This window comes from Vespa crabro, chromosome 3 (genome assembly GCF_910589235.1).
Source record: "Vespa crabro chromosome 3, iyVesCrab1.2, whole genome shotgun sequence".
In the NCBI taxonomy this organism is placed as follows: domain Eukaryota; kingdom Metazoa; phylum Arthropoda; class Insecta; order Hymenoptera; family Vespidae; genus Vespa; species Vespa crabro.
In genome coordinates, this window is record NC_060957.1 from 10,848,734 (window position 1) to 10,861,328 (window position 12,595).

Here is a 12,595-nt window from a genome sequence, read left to right on the forward strand (position 1 = left end):
TAAGATGGAACGTTTCTATCTAATTTTTTTTAAGAATTCTTTCCTTTTTTTTTTTTTTTTATATTTGATTTTAGAAAAAAGAAAAGAACGGAATTGTTAGAATGTACACTATATTTAAGGCTGTTATATGTGTTCATGTTAATCTTGAGATTTTTTTTTTTTCTTATTTTTACGATTCATTCGAACGTTTGTGCGACGGTCAGTCTTCCATTCCGATTCTTTTCGTTAAGAAAATAATCACATAATTAGAAGTTCGAAAAAAGACATGAAAATATCTAAAATAAAAAAAAGAAAAAAAGAAAAAAAATCAAATTAAGATTTTTAATATAAATTTTCATAAAAATTGTCTTTCAACGCGTTTCAAATCTTTCATCTTTTTATATACAGGATATTTTTATTTTTTATTTTTTTTTTTTTTTTATTTTTTCGGGAAAATATTTATCGTGTAAAAACAGAATTAAACGTATAAACAATATATATTGGTTTGTAATGGTTTTAAACGAAAAAATATAAAAAAAAAAAAAAAAAAAAGAAAACAAATAAAAAATTCAATTCTTCCAGATTTTCCCCTTTAAAGCATTAATTTTAAAGACAGAACCAATTTCAACTCAATCTTTTCTTCTTTCTTTTTGTTTCGAAATTGGATTTTTACCACTTTGAAAAATAATGGCTCGTATACATATGTACGCATACATAGACTATTTCAAGGTGTCTGAATGAAATCCGATAACCATCATTACTAACGAAGAGTTATGAACGGATCTAACCGGTGAGAAAACTCGGAAAAGTCATGCAACATCGAAAAACGACAAAAAAAAAGAGAATCAACGAATCAAAGAGTCTACGAAAGAAAAAGAGAAAGGAAAAAGTAACACAAACACACACATACACACACACACACACACTTACTAATCTTAAATTGCAGATTTGTACATACGTATTTTTTAATTCTTTTTTTCACTTTTTTCCTCTATTCTTCCTTCTAATCTCATATTAGAAATTATTTATCCCACATTCCCTGTCTCAATCAATCAATCAATCAATCAATCAATCAATCAATCAATCAATCAATCAATCAATCAACCAATCAATCAAACAATCAATCTATCTATCTATCCGTTCTATCCTTTTCTTTCATAATCTATCTATGCTTTCCTTCAACTCATTATCCTCCACTTGGGTAAAACCTCAGCGATCAAGGTGGAAAAGTATGTTGTTACGTTGTAGACGACTGTTTCACCAGCGGCCAAAATAGCTCCAAATGAGCCGTACGTGCCATAGTCTATGATACTATGATTACATACGGACAAGACTGCAAGATCCTTACCAGGTCCTTTACCATCTGCTTCCGAGACGAAACTCATTTTGTGACGTTTGCTACGTAGATTGTGTTTACACCAGTCTATATTGTCGCTTGTAACAATGAATACGACGTTATCATATTTACCGACGAAGTAATCCATAGCTGCGAAGTAATAACTGATAGGCGCTGGTCTGACTTTTAGTTTTTGCCATAGATAATCGACGTAATCGGTCCTCCTAACATGTACGCTCACGTAAGTTGGCTGAGACAGATTAAATGTTTCAGCGACATCACGTAGTACCGTTTCGGCGTTTGCTCTTAAGCTTGCTTTGAATGTAAATTCACGACGTACATCGTCCAACCAGACAAGAATCAGAGACCAGTATGCTGCATGCCTGTCAATATAATATACTTATATACTATCTTATATATATATATATATATATATATATATATATATACTACTTTACTAAAATTCGTTATCGTAACGTTACGTATTATTTCTTTACAACGTAATTACTTCCTAAGGTGTATAATATTTACATATATTATAGTTAAATCATTGACATGAACATTTCGTAAGAACGATTAATTAATCGACAAAAAAACTTGACAATATCTCACGTAGGACTTAATACGCGTATCATTTAATAATGACTAAATATGTATATTTAATTTTAACGATAATAATCTGACCAATCATATATAATATATTGAAATCAAATAGTCGCGTTTTAGTTTTTCATTTATTTTATTATTTAATTTAAGAAATGAAAGATTAAATATAAAGAATAATATACCTCGGTATAATGATGTTCTGTTCGGTACTGTTCCATTGACCAAGCGAATTGACAACTTGGCCAACGTCGAGAGTACATCTTCCGATATAACTCAAAGGTGGTATACTGAGATTTTCAAAATGTTCCTCGAGTGTCTTCAATATGCAACGAGGCATAAACGGTTCTAAACCGGTTCTTCTAGCGGTTGCCCATACCGAGGCGTATTCCCAAATTTGATTACCGAGTCGGCCACCTTGGACAGCCGTGACAATTCCATATTTTGGACAAGGGTTCCTCCATTCTGGTGGTACTCGGACGCTTTTCTGATTGGTCCGACATAATGCTTGCTCGTACGATGAGATCTTCGTGTGCCTGGACGCCGGACTGGAGGTGTACATGGGAAAGAGGAAGACGTGGATGCCGAAGACCACTATCAGAGCGAGGACTATGGCGCTCGCAAGCACATGCTGTTGAGCGTGGCTCATTCTCTCTCTTTCTCTCTTTCTCTCCCTCTTTCCCTCTCTAAATCTCTTTATCCTCTTTCTAATATCTTTCTCTTGCTTCAATACATTCAACAATTTTACTTCTTTCTCACTTTCTCACACACACACTCTCTCTCTTTTTCTAACTTTCTTTATTCTCTTTTTTTATATCTTTCTCACTTTAATACATTCAACAATTTCTTTCTTTCTTTCTCACTCTCACTTTCACTCTCACTCTCTCTCTCTCTCTCTCTCTCTCTCTCTCTCTCTCTCTGTCTCTCTCTCTCTGTCTCTCTTTCTCTTTTCTTTATAATCTTCTCAATATCATTCTTATCTCAACATTCAACAATTTTCTTCTTTCTCTCTCACTTTCACTCTAACTTTGACTCTCTCTCCCTCTCTCTCTCTCTTTCTTTCTTTCTTTCTCTACCGAATGCACCTCTAGCCTATGCTCTCTTTCTACTGCTCGATTTGCTTTGCTTGTAAATTCCTTTCCTTCCTTTTCTTCTTACTTTTGTATTATGAAAACTTTTCTATTATAATTATAATTATAATTATAATTATAATTATTACAATTATTATTACTCTTTTCTTTTTTTTATAGCGCACTACCCACTGTCCATCTCACGCTCTAGTCCGGCATATCGGTATCTACAGGCGTGCCGTGTCCCTCGCTTTCCTATGTACATCTTTTGCAATGATAATATTGTTAATAGTAATTACGTTCGTGAACTATATGTATGTTATGTATGATATAAGCGGGTGGGAGAAGAAGCATTGAGAGAGGCCGGCCGTGCGGATTACGTGAGCGTGCAAATTTATATGGAAAACGTTGGGCGGACTTGCGGGTGGGATTGTGAGTGGGGTGACAAAGTCGTATGTGTGTATGCGTGTGTGTATGTGCGTGCGCGTAGTTTAGTCGTTTAAAACCTCTGAAACGCATATGCATGCCAGAACATATAATATTACGAGAGAAATTACGAATGACGTAAGGCAACTTGTTCTAAACGTTCTCTTTTTTCTTTTTGATTAAATGAAAAAAAAAATAAAAAAATAAAAAAAATAAATAAATAAAAACCTTCGTCTTATATTGAAATTTGTGTAGAAAAAGTGAAATTTTGTATGATGTCAATGACAATTATTCGATTGAAGAAATTTCAAAATAACGATTACGTATTGTTAATTCTTATCGATCGATAATCATTGTCCATCGAGTCTCAAAAAATTCATTTCTTCGATATGAAAATGCAACGATATATCTTTGAGCGCAATTAAATGACGAAAGTCGTCAACGATAGGAAACGGATAATAGGCGTAGCATTTTCAGCCACATAGAGCTCGGTAAATCAAATCGAAGATTCTATCTCGGTCGCGTGAGTGAGTGCGTGCGATCACGAATGTGTGGACTTTCTCATAGCTATATGTATGTGTGTACATATATATATATATATATATATATATATACATATATGTATGTACGTATGTATGTATGTATGTATGTATGTATGTATGTATGTATGTATGTATGTATATATGTACGTATTACGCAGCTCGCTAGAAAGCAGGATAGAGATATATCTTTGATTGGGGGTGAGCTTCGTCCCGGCAAATTTTTTCTTTCGTATTTTCCGTGACGTCTCGCTTGCGATCAAACGTGACGAGAAAACGTATAAAAAGAAAAAGAAAAAGACAAAGAAAAAGAAAAAAAACAAAAAAGAAATAGAAAAGAAAAGAAAAGGAAGATGACGGAAATTAAATAAGGGAATATTAAATAAACGAAGGAAAGGAAAGAGAAAGAGATGGTAAAATGTATAGGAAAGAAGAGACAGGCAGAGAGAGAGAGAGAGAGAGAGAGAGAGAGAGAGAAATGACGAGGAAAAAAGAAAAAGAAAAAGAAATATAATAAATTCAATAGAAAAGAGAAAGACGGAAAGAAGGGAGGGGGGAGGGAAAGAGAGAGAGAGAGAGAGAGATAGAAATAAATTGAAAGACGAAGAGAGATATAGAAAAAGGAAACTATAACAAATATAACAAAGATAGATAGATAGAGATAGAGATAGAGATAGAAAGAGAGAGAGAGAGAGAGAGAGAGAGAGAGAGAGAGAGAGAGAGAGAAAGGGAGGGTGCATTGTGCAAAAGCGTCGATCGTGCGTGGGAATTAAATCGAGTATGAAAGCCCATTTTTACGGTTGACTTACCCGTGCCGTCTAGCTGGTTTTCGCACGTTATCGTACGTCCAGAAGAAGGACGGCGTTCCGTGGAAAAGCGATAGCTTAGTCGTCGGTCTCTCAGTGTCATGTTTTCCCGGCTAAATCGATGCCCGGTCTCGCGCGCCGCTCGAGAACGCTTGTTGCTTGTCCTCGATGGCTCCTTCGCGACGACAGTAGTCGAGCCGGTTGTTAGCCGAGTGAATGAGAGCGAGGGAGCAATTGAGTGGCTAACAACAACGACGATTAATAATATCAGATGAACGTGATAATGAAGAAAACGAGCCACTATATTTTTCTCCTTTCATTTTCTCTTTTATTTATTTATTTTTTTTTTATTTTCTTATAACTCTTCAACGGTCACTTCATACGAACTCGTTGACTGTCATCGTCGTCGTCATCATCGTCCTCCTCATTTTCTTCTTCTTCTTCTTCTTCTTTTTTTTCTTCTTCTTCTTTGTTGTTATCGTCGTCGTCGTAATCGTCGTCGTTGTTCTCGACAAAAATGTTATTGTCGTTCCCGTGTGTCTGATTAAACGTCCACAGTTACCACTTAACACGGCCGTTATCACGTCCTCGAGAATAAAAAGAAGGAACACGGCGTGCCTCTCGACTAGCTTCCATCCTTTCGAGATGTTGTTTCTACAGTCCAGAGATATGACGTCATAGGGAGCTCTCGACGCCACCTTCACCACCACTGTTACTACTACCACCACTAATACTATTACTACCAGCACTACCACCACTATGACTACGACTACTAGTACCAGTACTACCACCACCGATATTACTGCCACCACTATTACAATCACCACCCCCACTTCCATCGAAGATCGTCGTCGATTAATCTCCCTGCTTCTACTTCATCCCTCTCATCCATGTATTTCGCAGTTCACGCGAAGGGTAGTAACATCTCATAGTTCGATCTTGTGCTTCCCTCCTGTGGAAAAAATGATTCAGCTTTATAGTTGAACGTTCGTCGGTATTATAGTTTCCTACAACAATTTACCATCTATCGATATTATCGACATTTTATCCTCGTAGCTAACGTAGATTTCTATATTATTCGCTGAAGATATTTTTTTTTTTTCTTTCTAGAGAACGTTAAAGAAATCGTGTTGTTGATTGTAATTGCAGAATAATATTATTACGTTTGCAATATCATTGTATAAGATTTTATAGAATCCAATAACTCTGTGTATTGTTAATTATTTAATAATAAACAAATACGTACTTTTTCTTAACTTTAATGATCACCGAATTAGTTTTTTTTGTACTCCGACGCATGAACTTCAAAACTCTCTCTTTATAAACGTGAAAACTTATAAATCAATACTTTCAATAATTTTCCAATGATTTCTCAAATGTAACAATGATACTTTCTAAAGTCTCTAATATAGACGAAGTACAGTAAACTAATATATAAAAAATAATACGTTCACTTAAATAATATAGTGATTGAAATGAGTTTATAATAGTAGAATACTGTTTCGTCGATCAAAATAAATCGAAAATAATAAATACCTGTTTGGTTGAATAATGATAAAATATATTTATTTTTTATATTAAATTGATAATGAAAAATTCTGTTTTATCGATTGTCAATAATCTAAAGTTTTGTTCTATCCATATGTCGATAAAGTAGATATCTGTATAATGACCAAGTAATAGTAGATTACTTTTTACCGATAGAGTTACTCTTTGAATGCAAGTTGATTACGTTTTTTAGCTTATTCGTCGAAAAGTATCAAAACATTAGGCTTTTTTGCACAATAGACGCTTGAATCTATCGGCTTGTGTATTTATTGAAACAAGTGTTCATTTACACATGATTTTTTTGAATCGTTCAAAAATAATGAACGATAAAAAAAATAAAGGACAATGGAAATGAGATCTATCCGATATCACGATTTAAATGAATGACAAATTAATGAATTTTTCGTAGATTATATTTGATGTTTTATTTAATTTAAAAAAGGGTTCATATTCGAAAGAAAATCACCAACGTGTATCTCGGTTTTCTCTCCATTCAATTTTCATCCCCATCGTATATCATAGCTATATACGTAATCTTACTTTATCCCGCATTCGATCAACGTTTCTGCCCCCCACAATATTGTTTGAGATATTGGTCCTCGCACGTTTTTCTTATCCTCGATACGGCACAAAGGAAATCGTGTCTCGTTTAAAGCCAAGGATCAAGATCGTCGATCCTTGAAGATGATCGAAATTTTGAGTTTAAGCTCGAGATGTGAGAAAGATGGAGAAAGAGAGAATCGAAAGAGAGAGAGAGAGAGAGAGAGAGAGAGAGAGAGAGAGAGAAAGAGAGAGAGAGAGAGAGAGAAAGATTGAGTCGAACGTTTCTAACCCATCGAAACTTTTCGGATATCTGATTTGAAGTAACGACCGATATCGTCGTTTTCTCGATAAATTTGACGTTCTTGTAGCTTTTTCAAAATCCACGAGCGAACTTTTTAAAGATTTATTTCATGTGTGTGTATATGTGTGCGCGCGCGCGCTTTTATATATATGTTTTAATATACATAGATATGCGCGTGTATATATATATATATATATATATATATATATATACACATTTTTAAAACTTTATTACACATATATCTACATACGTGTGTATGGATGTATTATAAGATGCGACGGAAAATGTATTTTCAACGTTCTCGATCGTTCGGGATACTTTATTTTATTTGTTTCCTTCTATAAAGAGTTTATTTAGCTATCTCCTTGCATCGTCGATAAGAGAGTTATAGGATGATTTTCTCGTTAAGGAAAGAAGGTGAGATTTAACGATTTTCCAATACGCGTCCGGTAAATCAACTACGGTCGAGGCTTTTTCATTTTTCATGGATTGCTTCGCGTGCACTGCTATCGCTTGGCTATCGTGTGAAACTTTCAATGAAAAAAAAAAAAAAAAAAAAAAAAAAAGAAAAATAAACGAAGAAAATAAAAAAAAATTAAAAAAAAATCGTAAAATAAAGAAATGAAGAAAGAGAGAGAGAGAGAGAGAGAGAGAGAGAGAAAACTAAAATAACGGTAAAGTAAAAGAAAAAGAGAAAGAAAGCTTTCCTTATCGTCAAGTTTATCGGCAAAAGTAACAGTTCTTATGGTATAAGCACGAAAATATACGTAAGCTTTTCACGAAAAAAAGTTTGGTCTCTCCTAGCAATGGAAAGTCGCGATTCTATATGAAAGTCGAAATTGTATGCTGGTAGAAAAGAACTGTGCCGTTGACGGACCACGATTTATAAATTCCTTTTCTCCATTCGTTCGGCTTACTATCGTGCAAAAATTGCTTCTCCTACGATTTTCTCTCATCTTAGTTCGAGGAGAACATGGAAGAAAAATAAGTTCTCCTGTATGGATTTACATACCTGCATATATATATGCATACGTGCATACATATGTCGTATGCATATATATATATATGCAGGTCGTTGAATTTTTCACAGTATTACATACATTCTTACATATGTATGTATATGTATTTTTGTATCTTATGAACCTTTCGACATAGTAAATATACATTTATATACATATATACATATGTGATGAACTTTTTATCGTAGTATATATAATACATAAGTATATATACATATATTCATTATGTATGTATTATTACAAAGGTTATCGAAATACAGCTGCAACGTTTTGTCTTATTTATTTTTTTCTTTCTATATATACATATACATATATATATATATATATATATATATATATATATATGTATAAAGTGAATTTATTTGTCAATTTATTTCGTATTTATTTTTATTCGTTTATTTTTCTTTCTCCAATGGTTCTCTCTGTTCTTCGCGTTGTTTTCTTTTCTTTTTTTTTTTTTTTTCTTTAATTTCCTTTTTCATTTCGTATTACAATCAATCTGAGATACAAAGTTGTTGTTTTAAAAAAAATTCTCTTGAGTAAAAAATTTCTTCCGGTTGTATGTCTGTAAAAAATTATTTAATAAATTTTAATAATTTCATACGTAGAATATTGACGAATTTTCATCTTGTTTAGCGATACCATCGTTTCAATATAGTAATATCTTTCTAAAAGGACTTGAATTTTTCGCGATTTTCGCATATGGCTGTAGACATTCAACGGGGATATTTTTTGAATTCCTTCCTTTCCTTCGGGAAACTTTCGCGTGGAAAAGTTTTTCGTAATTTCGAAGGATATCCTGAAGGAAGTAGAAAAAGTAGATGAAAAAGCGGAAGAAAAACAATAGGAAGGAGAGAAAAGGAGAAAGAATAAAAAAAAGAAAAAAAAAAAAGAAGAACAATAGAAGAAAATAGAAAAAGAAAAAAAAACGAACTAAAGGGAAACGAAAAAAAAAAAGGGGGAAAGAAAATGGAGTGGCCATTTAAGTGTAATATGAGTTATATTTGAATTGTCGATAATGTTCTTCGTGCTATTTTTCCGCATACGTTCCATGTATGGAAAATCTGTCATTAGGTACATAATGTAATATATAATATTTTTTTGTATATATATTTTTATTATATACGTACGTATAATGATATTAAAAACTTATTAATTCAACGTATATATGTATATGTATTAGGATATATTGAGACGAGACGTATGATCGAATTTTCATAAATTTCTTTTTTCTTTTATTTTTTTTCTTTTTTTTTTTCAGATTTAGTGATCCATTTAGAATGTATTTCATTCCAATTAAAGATTAAAGTGTAAATTTTCCAAAAACTTGTGATAATTTTTTTCTCCCCCCCCCTCCTTGCCAACCCCCCAAAAAAAATGGATTCCAAACGTATAAATTAGAAGGTATCATCGAATAATGAAATAAATCGATATTATTATATAAGAAAACTTTTAATTAACGAAGATATTTTTTAGATTAAAAACAAATCTATTTATAAGTAATTCATAACGTGTAAAGGAGTTAAAAAAAAAAAGAAAAAGAAAAAGAAAAAAAGATAAATAAAAGAGAGAAATAATAAAAGAAAATTGATAATGAATTTAACTTTTCAATTTCCGATTTAGATGTCTTTGCAATGGTATATGTACGTATATGTAATCGTAATGGTAATGAAAATGTGCTAATACTTTTTCAGATCTACGGATATACACACATACACGCCCACGCCCACCCACAACTACACCTACACACGACCACCCACAATCAGAAATACATATATTTGTAAATATAGATATTACGTATGTTCGGATTTAGAATGGAAATGGTTGTGGAAAGGGAGAAAGAAAGAGAGAGATAGATAGATAAATAAATAGATAGATAGATAGATAAATAGACAAAGAGAGGGAGAGAGAGAGAGAGAGAGAGAGAGAGAGAAAGAGACTTTCGAAGGGAAGTGGACGTATCCCGGTGTCTTAAATATTCCTACCGTCGACACTTTCATTTCCGAGCATTTCCGACTGGAGAAATATCATAATAGGAAATTATACAAGGTTACTATGAGCTGACATTTACCAAAGAGCACGTAAAGATATCTTGTAACATAATAGTAAGTACAACACTTAGCGCACGAGTCTCCTTTCGAATCTTGTCTATTTCTTTTTTTTTTTTTTTTTTTTTTTTTATTTTCTTTCCTTTCTTATATGACATCCCTAACGCACAGATATTATATTCAATTTAAACGAGAAATATTTTATGATCTTTGGAGCTTATTAAAAAAAAAAAAAAAAAAAAAAAAAAAAAAAAAAAAGACAAGTCAATTTTATTTTTCGTACTATCGCGAATGAAATTTTATTTCTCTCTATTATCTGTTATATGTTTATAATTATTTGTCATTGATTATTTGATCATTTTAATTTCATTTCCTATTTTTAGAAAACTATTAAAAGTTAATTTTTTCCAATTAAATTATGTCTCTCCTTATGTTTATAATTGATGATATTTATGAGTAAAAAACATTTTATAACATTATTTTTCTAATTAATCAGGAAAATTAATTTAATAGGACATTATTATTATTATTATTATTATTATTATTATTAATATTATTATTATTATTATCATCATTGTTTTATTTTTTCGTTATTAATTTGTATATATTGATAGTTATAATGATTGCGAATAACGAAGTAATTGGATATTAAATTTTGTACGCATTTCCTTTCACATTTCTTATCTTCATGAAATGAAATTTCACTCATGATAGCTTTTATAGATAAAAGACGATCCATAAAATATTATAAGAGAAGCTCCTTTCATTGTCTGACGGAAGAATGCGTATAAATGGTGACTGGTGTAAGAGAAATTTCTAAAGATCCCAATGAGAGAGAAAGAGAGAGAGAGAGAGGGAGAGAGAGAGAGAGAGAGAGAGAGAGAAATGAAATTTATTATAGTAAGTGCACATGAGCCATGTTATAAATGAAGCACTGTTACTAAACTATAGTCGATCTTAAACGTGATGGAAATATTATAGTCCCTAGATATTATAGATCAGTATAATATATACTATTGGATTTTAACGAAATAATAATATTAATAAGAAATATAAATGATAATTTTATTACGAGTATTTATCATAATCGAAATTGAATATTTCGGCAATTGAATATTTCGATATGAAGTAAATTTAAATAAATGTCAAAAATTCAATTTTTTTCATTCTTTCGTAAATAATAAAAAAAAAAAAAAAAAAAGAAAAAATGAAAAAAGATAAAAAGAGAGAAATTCTGTACTCTCGAGACAAATCCGTATTTAACTTTTTTAATTTAATTCCTAAAACACACCAGAACAACCTCCCCCACCCGTACTCAAACGCGTGCACACATACATAAACATATAATGTACGCATATACGGTGAGTTATAGTTTCAATTTGGAAGTACCTTTAGAGGAGGTCCTGCGAAATGTTCATTTTCGAGAGGTGGTGTAGGATACAAACTACTTTTCCCCCCCATGTCAACACCTCAATTATTCAAAACACTCATGGAAATTTCCGAGTCACGTTTGAAATAGCAGCTGGGAGGATGTCTTTCGATGCGTGAGGGAGAGAATATAGGAATGCGTTTTTACGTCTTTTTTTCTTTTCTTCTTCTTCTTCTTCTCTCTCTCTCTCTCTCTCTCTCTCTCTCTCTCTCTTCTATGCGAGATAAGAGAAAAATTCTTGAACGAAACGATGTGGAAAAGACGAAAGTGGGAGGGGTGGTGGCGGGGGTAGACATGAAGAAAACGAAAAGGACTGAAAAAAAAGAAATATAAAAAGGAATAGAAAGAGAGAGAAAGAGAAAGAGAGGGTGGTAGGGGTTAGGAGAAAGGGTGGATTGAGGGTCGAGGGAAGAATAAAAAAAGGGTGGATGAGCAAGGTTAGGTAGATATCGAGTGCCAGATTGTGTGTCGTCGACGTACAGAAGAAAGGATTCGGCGTAGCGATGAAATTGCAAAGGAAGGAAGGAAGGAAGGAAGGAAGGAAGGAAGGAAGGCTCACGCCTACGTACAAAGGATGGTTCCTTTATGTCAATAACAGAAACTCAGGTTATAGCCTATCTAAGACATAGATAGGTAGCTTTTAGATTTAGAGATATAGAAAATTGTTTGGAATATATGAACATGGGTTTAAATCCCTGATCGATATATATACATATATATATATATATATATATATATCACATTTATCAGGTTGATATTTAAATAATAAAAAGTACGATTTGTTTTTAATTTTTTGCTTTTGTGATATATATATATATATATATAATAAAAAGATGTTCCTATTCTGTTAATGACAGAAATGCACGCTATAGTCTATCTAAAATATATTTACATACGTAACTTGTAAATTTAGAAAAAAAAAAAGAAAATATTAGATACAACAAATTG

The 12,595-nt window shown here is 32.2% G+C and overlaps 1 protein-coding gene and 1 long non-coding RNA gene across 3 annotated transcripts; both read right to left on the reverse strand.

Moving 5' to 3' along the window:
• Nucleotides 1–493: 493 nt before the first annotated feature.
• On the reverse strand, nucleotides 494–2,688 carry LOC124422476 (galactoside 2-alpha-L-fucosyltransferase Sec1-like). 2 transcript variants are annotated; one of them, XM_046958948.1, is made up of 3 exons: nucleotides 2,104–2,688; nucleotides 1,448–1,698; nucleotides 494–1,342 (listed from the first exon to the last, which is right to left on the reverse strand). In XM_046958948.1, exons 1-3 carry the CDS (start codon nucleotides 2,565–2,567, stop codon nucleotides 1,158–1,160), a joined length of 900 nt encoding a protein of 299 aa, XP_046814904.1. In that variant the 5' UTR covers nucleotides 2,568–2,688; the 3' UTR covers nucleotides 494–1,157. The 2 variants fall into 2 exon arrangements, with proteins under 2 accessions (XP_046814904.1, XP_046814903.1); XM_046958947.1 differs by having other exon boundaries at nucleotides 494–1,698.
• A 460-nt stretch (nucleotides 2,689–3,148) lies between these two features.
• Nucleotides 3,149–5,825, reverse strand: LOC124422516. The gene is made up of 2 exons (XR_006941875.1): nucleotides 4,763–5,825; nucleotides 3,149–3,253 (listed from the first exon to the last, which is right to left on the reverse strand). It is a non-coding gene; the product is annotated as an uncharacterized LOC124422516 (long non-coding RNA).
• Nucleotides 5,826–12,595: the final 6,770 nt, after the last annotated feature.

Bases quoted from the DNA above. Each gene is read 5' to 3' on its own strand.
- LOC124422476 (XM_046958947.1), bottom strand. From the start codon at position 2,567: ATGAGCCACGCTCAACAGCATGTGCTTGCGAGCGCCATAGTCCTCGCT. The intron at 1,699-2,103 runs GTATATTATTCT...TTATATTGACAG, and splicing joins CAGAACATCATTATACCGAG to GCATGCAGCATACTGGTCTC.